The sequence below is a fragment of the Cygnus olor genome, chromosome 26 (assembly GCF_009769625.2).
Source record: "Cygnus olor isolate bCygOlo1 chromosome 26, bCygOlo1.pri.v2, whole genome shotgun sequence".
Taxonomy (NCBI): Eukaryota; Metazoa; Chordata; class Aves; order Anseriformes; family Anatidae; genus Cygnus; species Cygnus olor.
Genome location: NC_049194.1, coordinates 3,898,972 through 3,915,986, shown reverse-complemented (window position 1 = coordinate 3,915,986; position 17,015 = coordinate 3,898,972). Strand labels below are relative to the sequence as shown.

The following is a 17,015-nucleotide window of genomic DNA, read 5'->3' as shown; positions in this document are numbered from 1 at the left end:
CCTAGAGAATGTGCATCTTATCAGCCAGCAGCAGTGGAGCTAGTTTTCCTTTAAGTATGAAAGAGACTAATGTTTTCAGTTATTTCACTGTAAATCCAAGTATCTGCTTAAGGAAATATTTAACTAAAACACATAAAGTGGTCCTCATGTACCGGTAGTTGAGTACTCTCCCTGTCTTGGCTTAAAAGCCCGCACTAAGCTAGAGGGAAAACTGAAATTCTTCTAGGATGCTGCAGTAGATCTAGCAAATCCAGCTGCAGAGGAAAATGGTTCTTCTATTACAGAATAAATCACATACCATCCGTAACAGTCCCAAGCTGAAAGAGAGCAAACTGGACAAAAGAAAAACCTGCTCAGTGTCAGTAGTCAGTACTGCACACCATTATAGGCTGTCTCTGTCACTATAGCAGTTGTAGTATGTTCACTGAGGAAAAGAAAAAAAAGGAATTAAATGTGTTAGTGTGACTATTTGTACATCAATAGTAGTTGTACATCAATAAACACAGGCTTGGTCTAGAGAATTTGACTACTTCATCTAATGGCAAACACTAGAAAAACTGAACTTAAATAGGATTCATTAAATAGCTGAAGAGTAGTTCCATGAAGCATCTGAAATGTATTTCCTGCTGCTGGAAGAACAGCAGCTGTCCTGTCTCTCAGCCAGGTAGTCCTCAGTGGAGAGTAAGGAATTATCCTGCTGAAATTCAGGCATGAATTTCAAGCCTGAAATTCAGGCTGAAATTCCAGTTCTTTAATGATTTGAAAACGTGCTGAAATTAACGTGTGAGTGGAGGATGCAAAGGGAGAAATGCAAGAGCAATAGAAACTGCACAAGGAACACATTGAAGTATCAAGGGGGAGGAGTGCGAAGTTGTTAGTATGTTCAGTAGCAATTCTTGCCCATTGCCTTACTGTATCTTAGGCATTCAGCATCCCCAGGACCTACCCCAGTCCCTACAGCCTGAAGCAGACAGGCCATTAACAGCTGCTACACCACTTTTGGGAGGAAGGACTTTATTGAGTTACAGACTGTACAACTCAATCCTTCTTTGCAGCAGCTTTCCTCATGGCTGCCAGGACGTTACTGAGTTCCTCCCGCTTTCGCTTGGCCCGAATGTGAGTGCCAACCTGCAGAGAAGAGAGCAGTACAGTCAGCATTCATCCCAGCAAAGAGCAGAGAAAATAACCTTGTCAGACTTCAACCCCATCAACCTCAACTGGCGAGCCAGGAACTACTTAACATCATATCTCAGTAGTATTTCTACTCTAGATTTTTGGGGGGGCAAGACAAATGATGCTCTCAGCTATCGGAGCTACCTTCAACAAACTCTCAAGTCACCTGGTTAATGGTGCCCAGCCTCCATCAATACTGCTCTCCTGTTCTCAGCACCAGATTTGCAAGTAATACAAAAACAGCAACGAAAATCTGTATTGCTGTAGCTCAGGGCCTTGTCAGCAAAGCTAAAACTCTGCCTCCCCCTCTCCCGCTGTCCCTTGGCTGGTAACTACGCTAACAACTGAAAAAAAAATAAAAAGCAAAGTTTCCATAGGGGCAGAAAAGGCAGAAAACAAAGTTAACCAAAAGAGTTTCTGACATCCTCATTATGGCATCAGATTGACCTACCCGTTTCTTTATGAACTTCAGAGCACGTTTATCTTTAGAAACTTTCAGCAGTTCCATAGCACGTCTCTCATACGGTGCAAAGCCACAGACTTCCCTGATCATGTCTCGCACAAACTTGGTGTGTTTGGTCAGGCGCTGCAGGAAGGGGAAATAATGTAAGTCACAACGAACACAAGCACTAACAGAGCCAGCATCAATATTTCCATCAAAACAGTTACTATAAGCAAACATTTGTTTTAAAGCTCTATTCAGTGGCATGCAAAAGCCTTCCTTGTCAAGCGCCAGGGTCACAGCATCCCTTTCACATACCCTGCAAGGTTCTGAACTAATCTGGCTGCTTGCCTGCACTTCTAACACAGCTGGATAGGAAGCAGGCTTTGCTATCCCAAAACACCTCCCAGAGAGCAGGAATACACCCTGCTGGAAGACCTGAGTGAGCTACACCAAGCAGCTTCCAGCTGTACGTCAGTCACCTGCACTCAGTCAGCCTGGGACACCGATCAGATTCACACATCAGAGCTTTCAGGAAAATAATTTCCTCAGCAAACCGAGGAGTTTGGGTGTACCGTTCAGCAACGTTTTGCATACAGAAACAAACCCAACGAACAAACCCACAAGCAACTTCGCAAAGAATGTAGGCAAGCTGTTTGTGCATTACTATTTAAGTACCAAAATGCAATTAAGGAATTCAAAACAATGTACGCAGTAGTATGGTTGGGTGGAACTTGTCTTCCTGAACTGAAGGACTGGACTGCAAAGGGCTGTGGCAAACACTAGGCTAAGGCCCCAAACCCATTACGCCATCAGCACATCTCAGAAGACCCCTTGTAGGTTGTAAGCAGCACAGTGCTCTCTGAGAGATGCACTAGTCTCTGTTCATTTTAGCCACAGCACCTCTTATTGCGCACATCTGCATGCACTAACATTTTTAGAAAAGACGGGGCCAGAAGGAATTCAGGGTATGCAGTGACACACATTTCAAACACCACGTCTAAACACTCCATTTAATCCAAGTGTGATAAAAAATGCAAACTGAATTTCTATCACATGCACACTGAACATTACTTCATAAATCCCAGTATCTGTCATTAGCTGTCAGCGATGTGGAGACTGATGACCTGCTGCTGTTACCAAAACAAGCAGACTAGAAAAGCCTTCAGAAGTCATCCAGCCCATTTCCTATTTTGCTACTAATTCAACTAAAGCTATGCTTACATCCCCCTACCGTATTCTTCCACCTTACTGTCCACCTACCTTATTCTCCCACTTCACGCTGCTCCCCCGCTAGCTCTCCCGTACCTCTCTCACTCCACCCCCACCTCCCCATCCTCGGTACCTGCCGGACCCGACGCCCCCTCCCCGCGCGGATCTCTCCCGACTCCCCGGCGACCGGGGCCGCTGCAGCTCCGCGCCTGGCACCGGGGCCGCGAGACCAATTCCTGCGCCGAGCTCCGCTGCCAACAGCCCCCACCGCCGCCCCGGTACCTCGGGCCGTGCCCGGACCCCCCCGGCCCGTACTCACCCCGCGGCGGCGGCACTGGCGCGGCTTGGACACGTTCTTCGTCACCTTGTAGCCCTTGTTGAGGCCCACGGCCATCGGGTAGCGGATCGCCATGTCTGCGGGGAGAGAGCGGTCAGCGCTGAGCCCCGGCCCGCCGCGGATGGACGCGGATGGACGCGGATCCCGGCCCGGCCCTCACCTGCCGCTCCGCCGATGGCGCCGCACCGGAAGGAAAGGGCGCTGAGGAGGCACTGGGGCGGCACTTCCGGCAGCCCGCCCCTCTCACCGCCCGGCGGCCGCTCTATCTCCCTCCAGGACCATAGAGGCGGGGGGCGCTCTATCTCGCCTCAGGACCATAGAGGCGGCGGGCCAGCAAACTCCCAGAGGAGGGGACTCCACACAGTCACAGGAGAGCAGCTGCCCTGGGCGCAAGTGCTCTTTAATTGGGAATAGCATTTGTGCCTTTCTCTGTGCCAGAGCTCCTTTAGTTTCTGTCTAGCTCATGTTTGAAATGCGGCAGTGCTTGAGGCTTCAGGGAAGAGCAGCTGCTTTTCCAGGAGCTGCTGGGGAAGGTTTTTGCCTTTTCCTCTTGCTACTTCCTCAACTCCAACTCCGCCACTTGCAAGCCCAAAGCTCCTTGGCATCAGGCCTTGCTAACAGGCAGCTTTAAAGTTCAACAGGATGTGAGGTTGTGCACACTTCCAGACTTTTCAGACTCTAGCACTAAAAGGGCTCAAGAGCAGGTTTCTGCTAAATTCTCAGGGGCAAACCAAGCTACTGAAGCAGGTTATTTGATTTCCCACTGATAGTTTTACGAATATATATTTTAAGTTTGATAGACAGATCAAATGAAACAGCTTAAACAGAATTTTTTGAAATGAAAGGGCTTAGATTTTCCTGCCTGAACAAATCCTTACCTCTGAGAAAGAATGGAGAGGAACACATTGTTCAACCCAAAGACCAGTTTTCTACTTTCAAATGCAATTAATTTTTTTAAGCTGAAAATATTGAATTGAAAATATAAAATTGAAAACATTTCACTTTAAAGCAAATTATAGAATATAATTTAGAAGTTATTACATATCACCATTAGACACAGTATAGAACCAGTCTGGATGCGAGACTCATTCCTGCTGTACCAGGGTAGTTCCAACCAACACGTGAATCCTGTTTGGATTCCCTGTCACCCAGCTCATGGCACAAATTCAAGAGCTGAGGAATACTCATCCCTTACATCCTGGAACAGGTCCAGCTGTAACTTTTTTCTCCACAGGAGGGCAGAATATTGACAGACCTGTGCAGCAGGGAGGTGACTGTCCTACACCCACAAAAGAAAATCCCGACTCTGCTTCATTCTAACGTTTCTGAAAGTCATGAAAGCAACATTAGGAATCCCAAATTTGTTACATGCACCTCTAAAATCAGCCCAGATTTGGTATAACCCTTACTAAAGAGAACTATCATACAAGGCAAATAAAGCTCCATCCATCCACAAACCCTTGTTTTCCTTCAGGCAATGTTGCACGCCCCAAGCTGGACAAGATGCCATGTCCCCCGCCTGGGGCTATTTTGGTGGCTGCCTACATCAGCTCTGGGTGTGCAGAAGGAGAACATCCACCCACTTGATCCCTGTGGCCACCAGCCAATATGGTGGCTCTGAAACAAGCACTTGCATGAAGGAGGAAGAGGCCTCTGTCTTCTGCTGCCTGGTTCTGTGAGAACGATTGAACCAGGATGTGCTGCAGGATGGGTGTTTTCCTCCACTCACCTGGCTATTGGAATATTCCACTCATGATGCTTTCTTCTTTCCCACTCAATGTGCAGACACATAGACGTACTGCTACCAAACTCTCCTTGGGTTTCTCCTCATTTTGCCTTCCTATTCTTCACTAAAAACCCTAAGAAAAAAACACCTTTCCCCCATCATTTTATACCCTTTGCCTCCTGTCATTGCTTTTACAAGTCCCTTATCACTTACTTGAAAATCCAGTCTTTCAGTTCCCAAAAGCCTCTGCCACATTCCATCAGAGGTAAATGCCTTCTCCCACATTTCCAGCATTTGCAAGTGGTTTGCATCTCAGCAGAATTTCCCCCTTTAATTAATTCCGCATTAAGTCTCCGTGCTCTTTTCCCTTATTACTTTCTCAGAGCAGTTATGAGCAAAGTCTCCATCAGGGGAGCGTGGAGGTTTTGGCTGGCCCGAGTACAGGAAGGATGGAGGCTGCTCCCAGATGAGTAACTAATTCTTTTGCCCAAAGCTGAAGAGGTCAGCCATGTCAGGCAAAAAGGGCTCATAGACATTCCCAGGTGGGGATGAACCTCAACTGGTCCCCAGAGTCGATGATTCAGCAGGAATATAAAAACACAGGTATTTAAAATCCAAGTTGTAAAATAGTTGGCTGCAGGGAAGTTTGTGGGTCTTTTCAAGTCAGATTCTTCTGAATCTCCCTTTAGGATGACTAATTCCTTTACTTTTACACAATGACTGTCTGTCATGCTCTTCAAGGCATATTTTACATGACTCAGGCATTTCGGAGAACAAGCAAGGAAAATGTGCTTTCACCACCAAATGGGGTTAGTGTGGCCAAGGTTGAATCAGTGCCTTTTTTCCCTTGGTCTTCACCAACAGGTTCTCCCAGACTTTTGAGCCTATAGACAGAGATTTCTTGAGAAAATACCTACATTTCTGCAGGACCAAATGAGATGCAGCCAGTGTGCAAAGACACCTGGCTGATATCAGTGCAAGACTGCTGTCTAATCTTTGAAAGCTCATGTAAATCACTGATGATCACTGAGAAAGAACATTGCACCAGTCTTCAAAAAGTAGTTCTACGCATTAACTTAATTGCCTCCACAGAAGTGAGAGCAGTCAGGAAGCTGTAGCCTGCTGCTGTCTAGCCATGGTCCACCTTCCTGTCTTACCTGTCCTTGACCAAAGCCTTGCATGTTGTAGGCATTTGCATTTGCCTGGATCCAGCCATACTTTTCTGCTGGATGTCTTGTAGAAAGCAGCATGGGTCACCCTGTGAGACAGCAGACCCTGGGAGACTGGTAGAGCTGGGCATCAGGAAGGCAAGAAGACTTGATCATGAAGGAGGCTCAGCCTCATGTCTAAATCCAGGACATTTTAAATTTAAAGGCTACTGTCTTAGGTTAATTAACAAAAATACGCACAGCAACCAGTGTGAAAATACTTCAGCACCATTCCCACAGGCAGCCAGAGGCCTCCCCTTTGAGCTGAGACTTGTTGCTCTCGGTGCACTGATCTCGTTGGGAAGTGCTGCTTCCCAGTGCTCTTCTGGTTGTCCCTTCCAGACCTAAAAGCCCTGAGAGCTCCACTCACTTCTGCAAGGATCTGGGCTGTTTGGATCTGCACTGAGGGTTGTTCTCACGTGCTAATATGTTTTATCAGCTCAGCTTTGTATGTTCATACAGGGTGTTTCCCCAAGTGATGGAGCTGCACTGTCTTCCAGGAAACAATTACTCACAAACGTAACCATCACAGGACTCATCACATGCAATATTTCTGCAACTGAGATCATCACAGCTAGGGATGGAAATACCCCCATGCACCAAGAATGCACCAAGAACAGGAACAGCTAGAACAGGGCTCTGAAAAGAGGATGTGGGGACAGAGGCAGTGATAACATCTCTCTGCCATCTAAAAAGTGACTGTGGCTGTCAGACACAGAAACTTGAGATTCTGAGCGTGCCCCTCTCACAGGCACGCAGTGCTATGCTGGCACAGCTTGGGCACTTTGTCATAGTTGCCACCATTGCTCCACTGTGCTCTTTTGAGGGGACAGGAGAGAGCTAGGGAATGGGTCCCCACAGCTTCTCTTGGTGAGATGCTGAAGGTGGAGAGGATCCTTGATGTGCAATGGGGCTGTCCAGTGAGTGATCAGAGCCAAATCAAAGTGGCCCTTCCCTGCCCAAGCAAGCTGAGGATTCCCCACCACTCTATCTTTTAATAAAAACAGCCTTCCTGTGCAAGAATGACTCCACTGTCTTTGTCTCCACTGTCTTTGTCAGCTTTGTCTATCTCCTACCCAGTATTTGCTACGCAAGCCTCAGCACACAGGAACGTGCTGCATCAGCCTCAGCCCAGCCAGGCTGACCTCTGGCTGGCGTCTGCTGGACAGTTACCGTGTTGTTCACCATCTCCCTCACAAAGTTTTGCCCTGCTTTGAGGCAGTTAGAGACTCAAAACACTTTCTCTGATGGTGGTTTATTAGTTAAGTTTAAGCACATTTAATACAAAACACTGCTTTGCACATCGTAGGGCAATTTTTACATTGGTCTTTGATTCTTGCAGCTGAAGCTGTTTGACCTGAATTTAAAGAAAACTCTGGTCTTAGTAAGTAAACCGGGGTTGAGAAAATATCCCCCAGAAATATTTGGTATCTTGCAAGACTTCCCATACCAAAATCAGAAACCAGCAGCCTTTGTCCAGAAAATTAAAAAAAAAAAAAAAAAAGCAAACCAAAAAACAAAACAGGAGAGAAAACAGTAAGCGAAATCCTTCTCCTATGTGACCCCATAAACAAGGGCACCAGCTGCTCCACTTGAACCAAGGTCTGCCCTCTGAAGCAGTGCAAGTGCGTGGACATACAGGCACACACAGAGAAGCCATGAAAACAGCACTCTCGAGAGGGGAAAGGCAGATAACAGTTCCCCTCTGTTCACACCACCGAACAGCGAAGGCTACGTGTGTTTCTAGTGTTATGCTTTGTGCACAGGCTTCTTTTGTAGCCTTTTATAGCACAGGCACAGTGCTAAAGCCATCACCCAAGCTGTCCCAGACCAGCATCTGTTCCCAAGCCCACCTGCTCCAGGAAAAACTGGACAACCCCTGTCTGTTCCTTGGGGCTGCGGCTGAATGATGGCTGTCATCCACCTGGCCAGTCCAATGCCTCCTCTGTCTGAGCAGAGGAACTGTCTGCAGCTGCCATTTCAGGAGGGCTGCTTCTATTGAAGGAAATAATTTAACCCTTCCAGGGCTGCAAAGGTTGGTTTGTACAATCTGGGCTACTGTACTTAAACTCTGCTGCCATGCAAGGGAATGTCTTAATTTTTGACCCACTTCTGCAATTGCATATGCCTGAGCTTTGGTCTTCCTTCCAAGTTGCTCATCACTTCCAAGTATAAAGGCTATGCTTGGGTAAAAGAATATTGCTTGGAGAAGCAAATCTGCTTTTTTTATCAGGGTACTACATAGAGGAGGACTTCAGTTTCCCCTACAGCTGCTGTACCGGTGTATCACATACTGCTTCTCCCTTCTGCCAGCACACTTTTCAGCAGTGACTTACCTTCCTATTTGCTGATGTCTGCCATTTCCAGCCCTGCAGAATTCCCTCAGAATTTGTCATTTTGGCCAGAATGCAACCACCATTTGCGTTATTGTTCCTTTTTACAAGATGTCCAACGTTTTGTAATGACTGAGTGCCATATAAATACAAATGGCTTCCATGGGGATGAGCCCCCACCCCAGTTCCTTGCAGGACTTGTTGCGTATCACTGCAGGCACAAGGGAGAAGACAGGACGGTGTGCCCAGGGCAGCAAGGGTGCATTGCCCCTTTGGGCAGCTCCAGGATGCCAAATTATCTCAGCTCAATGGTCAGTGGAGAAAACTTGGAATGAAAAAAAGTAAACTGAATTCAAGAGATCTGTGCAAAGACAGAAAAGGCAAATAGGCAAACAGTCACAGTGCCCCAAGTGGCCCATGTAATGTAGACCTTTCACATTAAGATTTTCTCCTTGTGGGAGTCCTGCTTTCTGGTCATTCAGCCAAAGATATCCTGCAGCTCGTGGAGGTGACTCTCCAGGCGCCCAGTTGCTACCCTGGAAGACGTCCCAGCTCCTTGCCAGATGCAGGGTGGAGGTGTTCTCCCCTCTGGCCTCAGGCCAGTCCTGCAGACCCAACCCCGGCCACTGGGAAACTGGGTGGGGTGGCTGCTGAACCAGAACCACTGGGTGACATTTCACGCAAAATGTATTTGCTTAGTGGGAGGGGTAGAGTAGGTAGGGATTTATACTCTGCAGCACACAAATGCTTTGCAGGCTTGTACAGATCGGAGCCCTTGCCCCTGCAGTCCTGTTCAGACCAGCACGATCCAGGTGTGTGAACGAGGATGCTAACGGAGCCGTCCACACACCGACTTGCTGGCAGGCAGCCAGGCTCCTACAAGTAGCAGTTCATCTATGCCATGCCAGCTGTGCACTGGAGGAGGTGACAGGGGGGTTACAGACTTAACTCTTTACTGCTTTTGAAGTTAAATTGTAGGTATTAGCTGTCAATGGCCTCACCTAACATAGTCTGACACCAAACCCTGTGTCCCTCAGCACCTGCAGCCAGTTAGCAGTTTGCACCGTTTCTGAGCACTCCTTGGCATCCCACTACAAATGCTACAAAAATGCAAAACCAGCAACACTTGCATAATGAAGGTTATCAGCTGCTTCTTTATTATCCAGCATACATCAGCTTAACCTCACTGCTTTAAGCTGGGCAGGCAGAGTCCAGGTCTCACAGGTCTGATGGGTGCTTACAGGTAGGCCACTCTTGCAGGCCACCACCAAAGGGGTGCTAGACGCTGAGCAGGCATCAAGAACACATCCACATGTGCCGCAGGGGTTGTGCACATCTGCACTGGGCTGTAATGCTGGGGGTGGGGGGGGCTACGCCTGAGACTAGTGTCTCAGGCAGAGGTCATTGTGCTGGTAAACTGAAGAAATCTTTTCTGATGGTATTCAGGAATATCCTTTCACTTTCTGGTATGCCGAGGGAGAACTGGTCTGTTCTCTTGGGAAGAACTGTCAACTAGCTAGATAATAAATCTCATTTATCATCTCTAGGCAGACTGGGAAGCTCAGTACTTCAAGCTTACAGGTTGTGTCTCTGGATTCCGCAGCGTTAAAATCTTTTGCACTTGAGGGAGCTCAAGGATTCAATCTGAGCAGGCCCAGCTGTGAAATTGCTTGCTCCTGGGCATATCGCCCACTGAGCAATGACATTCCTGCCTCCAGTTCCCACTGCTTGATGTCTCCCATCCTTCTAATGGACAATATGGCCACTCTGCCACTGCACTGTAGTGGTTTCACAAATATTAACTGTGTAAATTTCACAGTCACGTGAATTTTGTTGCAAGACCATTATAGTGCTTGATATATTACCCTTTGTAAAGCACACTGAGGTCTTGGGGCAGAGTGCACTTTGGAATTGCAGAACGCATTCTTCCCATCTCCTGTATTAATCATACAATATACACATCAGAGATTGATCCTAAGCACACACCTCTTCATCTCCACAGATGTTGTCTTCTCCCCCCTCACATGTGTTTACTCTGTAAACTGTACCTTTGACAGAGGCTGTCTCAAAGAATCCCACATGTACACAGCATTTCTCATGTTACTGTGCATGACAGGCTAATTATCTTTCAAAGGGAAACCAAGGATTTCCACTTTCACCTTGATTTGCTAAAAACTGAGTTCCTAATGCTGCGGGGTTTGGGCTGTTTGTTGAACAGAATAAAATCTTTGCTTATCCCCAGCAAGACCACAACAGAGGCTGAGCCTGCCTGGCCAGACGTGAGGTACGTAGCAGGTTATTACAGCTGCTGGAGGAAAATATGTAAGTAGCTCTATGGTGATGGGCACAGAGCCAGCAGCAGTTGGTCTGAGGATTTGAAAATAAGGCGCCAAATGGTTGTTTTGAAAAAAACACTGGGTTTGTTTTCACTAGCATTTGAGATCGGTGCCAGGGCTTTATATAATAACAGCGTGGGGGTGTGAGCACTACATGCTCCCCTCCCACAGCTTCACTGGAGTGGCGATGATCTAAGTGATCCTAGGGGCAGGCAGAGCTGGGATTGCTTCTGGCTGATAAAGCAAGCTTTGTGAACACAGAGGAACTGCGTTTCAGAGCCAGTCCCCACCCTCCTGCACTAGGCTCTCCAAGCTACTAAATGGCTAAAATATTAGGAACTTGCTCATTTTGAGGGAACCTGAAATCCATGGAATGCTACAAATGTCCTTTATCAACTAGAATAAGACTCAGCTCAGCAAGTGAAAATCAAAACTCATGCTGTCCAAACTTATTGGCATAACATTTCATTAAAGGTGATAAGAATAACCCCTTCCTTGAGTTTAGATTAAATTTGCCATTTACCTACACAAATAGCAGCTAGAACATGAAGACTTGACCTCCACAGGCTCCAAGGCTGCCTGCAGCCAGACTAGAAGGAAATGGTAGTATTGTTCCCACCTGGCCACCTCATTTGTTTTCAGTGGTATTTTCACAGTACTTTATTGCCAAGAAGTCTGTCTTCCTATTACTTTGAAAGAATTCCTGAGCTATGGAGAGCCAGTGAAGGGAAAACTCAGTACCTAATGGTACGCTTCCTTTGCCCAACAAAGGCTCTATTGAAGAAAACCTCTCCACTGCTCTCATGTTACGGAAGTGGCTTTGTGGCAGGCGGGATGATAAATCACTGTGTGGAGAAGTGATGAGATAGGATTGTTTTAAATTGAGGAGCCCTGAGCCCCTAGCTTCTTCCTTTGTTTCTTTTTTTTGTTGAGATGGGAAAAAATGAGGTGTTCTTTTTTTTTAATAAAATGCTCAGTTCTTTCTGGTCACATGAGACTAGGATCTGGTTTCAGTACTAGAATCTAAAGAACCACCCAGGCCCTCCTGACATTGAAAGTCACTTGCCTTTCTGCCACAAAGGAGTGAACAATTTGAAGCACAGACCTGAATTCTCTTCCCCAGTCTTGCTTAATGCATCTCCCAGCATGATACAGGTTGAATTCTGCCTCAGTGGGGAGGTAAATGTTGTAGCAGAGGGATGTTATTGTCCAAGGGTCCTGCCAAACATTATTTGCCTGGAAATTAGAAATAAATACATCTGCTACACATTAGAGGGTGTCTTGTTTTGAAAAAAATCCTTGTTCTACATACAGCCTGCTGTTTGCTTTAATCCCACAACTGTGCACTGTGTTCCTCTTTGCTCTTCTTTACATGTCTCTTAGCAAACTTTCTCATAAACAGGCAAGGAAGATCTCCCTGCTGGAAGCAATTTTATTTAGTAGAAGCTGGAATTCAGGAGCAGAAATCTGTGGTGTAGTATGAATACTTCTTCCAGACTTCAAGTCATTGCTAGCAATTTTTAAATTACTGTTGAGCTGGGTTGAATGTGGACTGCTAGGAAAATGTTTTGTGCTATATGTTGAATCCATGTCCCTTCCTAAAATTAATGAAAATATCTGAGACTATCAACTAAACGTAGGCAGTTCAGAGTGAAATAAGGAACACGAGGCAGAGGGGAAGTTAGATGACCAGAGGAAAGACAGAGACAATCTTGCTATTAAAGACACATGAATAACAAAGGGTGGGATGAGAAAGTAGAGGATGTGACAGCAGCTGCTGAGAAAGTAAAGCGGTTGAGGTAAGAAACAGCAAAGGAGAACCCGTATCCCCAGATTTGTCAAAATGTCAGAATCATTACGGAATCCAAGACAGCATCAGAAAACTCTTTACATCAAAATGTACAGGAAAGTGGCCAATGACAGAGAACGTGCTTTGCATCAAAGGATATGTGAGGTTTTCCTTTATTACCCACTTTAATTATTTTTTTTTCCTTTATCTAATGGGAAGAAGCACTCCAGTGCTAGGCAGAGCCTGTCACTGCTGTCTATGTTCTCTGACATCCCAAGAATTTATTCTTAACCTACCCAAACAGTCAGGTGTTGCAAGTACCTTTGATATAGGGCTCCAAAACAGAGCCTAGACCACTTCCAAGTTCCTGACTTTATATCAGAATGAAAGCTGTACGTGCACCAGCCTGTGCTCAGCTTTACATGAAAAGTAAACCTGGTGGAGTCGGTGAGACAGCAGCCTTCATGTGCTCTGAACAAGTTTGCAATCTGAAAAGCCATGGAACACAGCCCCACTGATTGCCATGGCCCTCCGCCACCCCAGGCGGGTAAGGCTGACACATCCTTAAATTGTCCCTTTGTTGTGGGACAACAAAACACATGATTGTGCCATTGTCTAGCAAATCGATTCTACCTTCTGAAAGCAGAGAGGGAGTTTTAGTATTAAATTATTTTGTGTACCATTGAACTCATGGTCCTTAATGGTAAACTAATTGCTAAGTATTGAGAGATGAATGACAAATTGACACTGGTTCAATACTAACCTATATCATCACAGTGATTCAAAATGACCAGTATTTGAATAGATGCCAATTCCAGGAGTAAAGCATGCGTAGTACTCCATGTGAAACACAGTCATCTACTGGCTATTGGCTTTTGCACTTCCCTTCCTCCTTTTTTTTTCCCCTCTTCCCCATCCCACTCTCAGACTGTTCTCTTCTCTTTAGCAGAGGTATGAAAAGTGAACACACACATTGGGCAAACAGGGAGGGGAGACAAGTGCCAAAGATGAAAGTTTGCAAATGTTCCAGTTACTGCTTAAGAAAGGCACCTTCTAAAAACTGTAGAAAATATTAAATCATAGAATCATAGAATCCTTTAGGTTGGAAAAGACCTTTAAGATCATCAAGTCCAACCATACACCTAACACCACCAAGTCCACCACTGAACCATGTCCTTAAGTGCCACATCCACACATCTCTTAAGTGATATTTCAAGAAATGTGTAAAAAAAAAAAAAGATTTTACAGTGACATGGTATCAGCACTATGAAAATAACTGGTAATATTAGAAGGCAAAACAACCAAACAAACTTGAAATGTACAAAGTTAGTAAGACATCATTTAAAAATCTGACAAAAAATAACGGGGGAGTTTGGGCTACACTTTTTGAACAAAGGGGACTTATATCTGGATTATCAAACAAAATGAGGGAAAAGGTTTAAAGGAATTTCCAAAATATGATAGATGTACGGGGTGTCACATCAAGTAACAAAAGAAGAAATGAGCTAGCCCAAAAATTTTTATTCAGAGGCTTTCAGCATTCCAAAAATATATTTTTTTCTGGTTTAATATAATCAAATTTTATTGATGGTCTTCCACGATTTTCTTGGTGTGGGGAACTGTATGCTGGGAGAGAAAAAGTTCATTCTAAGTGCACAGCTTGAGGCTCACGAGTATTTTTCTTTGCTTCCCTCAGGGGAAGGCAGCTACGTTTGAAATAACACAGACTCACACAGGCAGCTCCTGCAAGGCTGGGGTCTGGAGCCGATCCAGCAGCAGTTGGTTTACAGTTTGCAAGTGGCGCCGAAATTCAAAAAACGCACTGTACTTCAAATCCAGAGACGCAGATGAAAACAATGAGGAAGGAGGTGACTTCAGAGCCTCCTGGGCTGTCCTTGGTGTGGCTCCCTGCCCTGAGCTGGCAGATGGTGGGTCAGACCTCCCTGCTGAGCAAAGAGGCCACAGCACTCTGGGATTTGTAGTCTGTCGTTTCTTTGTCATTTTCTGGATCCATTTCAAGGCAAAGACAACTGTTTATGAGTTCAGTCAGAAAGCTGTTTCACACTGCGTTACAACTCAGTAATCATATTATATATCATGTATATCATATTATCAGATCTCACTGACACAGAAGATCTGATAACAGTGATGGTAAAATACCAACACTGCATAAATGCCTATAGAAACGACAGGCATAGTGATAGATACTTATTGTCATCTTTCATAAACTCCCTCCAAGTAGCCTGCTGACATCCACGGCTTCACAGGCTCAGTGTGGAAATCCCTGAAGGAGACAGAGGTGAAGAAGCAACCAACCCTCTCCTAGGAGAGATGACACCCAAGGCCAGGTGGGATCATCTGCAGTCAGGAGGGCATGCTCTGTTTTCAAGAGAGGAAGGCAAGACAACTCCTTCATATTGGATATGTATTTTTTAAACAAATATACTTATGCTAAATATTTTTTAAACAAATATACTATGCTAAAGATATACAGTAATTGAAATAGGGACTTAAAGCTATTCACCAACAACAGAGCATTGATGTACTGAGGTTTTCCAGATTGAGGTATACTTAATCTTAGGATCCCAGATCCTCTAACATGAGAATCATCTAGCTTATATGTTAAAGATAAACACACTTGTGCTTATTTGTTCAGCCTGCCTCCATGAGTTTGTTTTCATATATTGCAAGCAATATTTCTCTCTTTCTTTCTGTTTACATTACACAATTACTATTTTGTTTGTTTGTTTTTCTTTGCTGTTCACATACCACTGACTTTACATCTGGTTTTCCCTCTTCTTAGGCAGAAAATCTTCCATTTCTAAGCCTTCTCTGGTAGCCAAAAGGCAAAACTGCAGTAAGTGCTTTTCAGCCTGAGAAGTTTTGTGACATTAGGAACTAGCTTATGAGAATGACAATACAATATATAGTAGCTAATGTGTAAGAACTGACAGAAATTGGTGTATGTTCAGTAAAATATGTTTTGGGGAAAATAACACTTCAAACATTTAGGAAGTGAAAACTTCCAAGTGGCTTTTTACAAATTTGGCTGCGTTTCCTGGGATGGCAAAAGGATCTCTTCCTTCTTGAACAGCCTGACTGGAGGCTAGGAAGCATTATACCTTCTCAGTAAAACTGGGGAAGTTTCTAACACCTACAAATCAGCACTCCCAAAAATTCCCTCCTGGAAATAGCTAATTGGTATTCATTTTGAAACTCTCTACCCCCGTTATGAACAAACAGCAGGTCCCTGGCCTACAGGATTTCAATGCAGACAGGAATTACAGCAAATTCATAAACACTTCCAAAAAAACAGGCTGATACAACAAAGTTTTAGATATCTAATGTGAAAACAGATCCTATAAGAGAAATATTAAAACTTTGAGTAAAATCATAGAATTATGGAATGGTTTGGGTTGGAAGTGATCTTAAAGATCATCTAATTCTAAGCCCCCTGCCATGGCCAGGGGACACCTCCCACCAGACCAAGTTGCTCGAAGCCCCATCCAGCCTGGCCTTGAACACCTCCAGGGATGGGACATCCACAACTTCTCTGGGAAACCTGTTCCAGTGCCTCACCACCCATCTGAGTAAATAATTTCTTCCTTATACCTAATCTAAATCTACCCGCTTTTAGTTTAAAGCCATTACTCCTTGGCCTATCACTACACCCTATAACAAGGAGTCCCTCCCCAGCTTTCCTGCAGCCTCCTTTAGGTACTGGAAAGCTGCTGTAAGATCTCCCCGGAGCCTTCTCTCTTCCAGGCTGAACAACCCCAACTCCCTCAGCCTGTCCTCATAGCAGAGCTGCTCCAGCCCCTTGATCATCTTGGAGGCCCTCCTCTGGACTCATTCCAGTATGTCCCTGTCCTTCTTGTGCTGGGGGCCCCAGAGCTGAATGCAGTAAAATTGTGAGAATTAGGAGCACAGCATCGCTTCAAATCAATGCTTCCCTTGGAGGATATGGAAGGCAGCTGACTGTACAGGTCTGTTTGTACAAAGTCATTTTTGGTGGGCATGGGGCTTTGTTAACAAAGAGCAGAAGCAGATCATAGCAAGGAGCAGCTGTTCCGCATCCCTGGCAGCTCGTAGCACCTCAGCAGGATCACTGCAGGGCCCCGAGAGCTGGGAATGAGGTGGGGGAAGCAGGAACAGTGCCTGTTCTCCCTCTGCACAACACACTAGGAACCGCTGCTGAGATCCAAGCACTGATGAACACTTGAGGAGTAGCCCTGATCCATAGCTCTGATCCCTCATTTGCAGTAAAAACAACGCTTTCAGGAGTATTCCCTTTCTTATTGTGCTTTACTCATAGTCACGATAGCCTAACCCTGCCTTTAAAGCACGTTACAAACTACAGTTCCAGGTGATGAGCACACACGGCCCTGTCACTCGTCCGCAGCCCACAAAATGGAGGGCGGCTGGGACTGCGCCTCCCGGCGCGCCCTGCGGCGCAGCG

At 45.5% G+C, this 17,015-nt stretch overlaps 1 protein-coding gene across 2 annotated transcripts; it reads right to left on the bottom strand.

The window, feature by feature from the left end:
• Positions 1–997: 997 nt before the first annotated feature.
• RPL36 (ribosomal protein L36) lies at positions 998–6,502 on the bottom strand. Of its 2 annotated transcripts, XM_040537283.1 has the most exons (4): positions 3,325–6,502; positions 3,147–3,241; positions 1,625–1,759; positions 998–1,128 (listed from the first exon to the last, which is right to left on the bottom strand). In XM_040537283.1, exons 2-4 carry the CDS (start codon positions 3,237–3,239, stop codon positions 1,039–1,041), a joined length of 318 nt encoding a protein of 105 aa, XP_040393217.1. In that variant the 5' UTR covers positions 3,240–3,241; positions 3,325–6,502; the 3' UTR covers positions 998–1,038. The 2 variants fall into 2 exon arrangements, with proteins under 2 accessions (XP_040393217.1, XP_040393215.1); XM_040537281.1 differs by having other exon boundaries at positions 3,147–6,491.
• Positions 6,503–17,015: the final 10,513 nt, after the last annotated feature.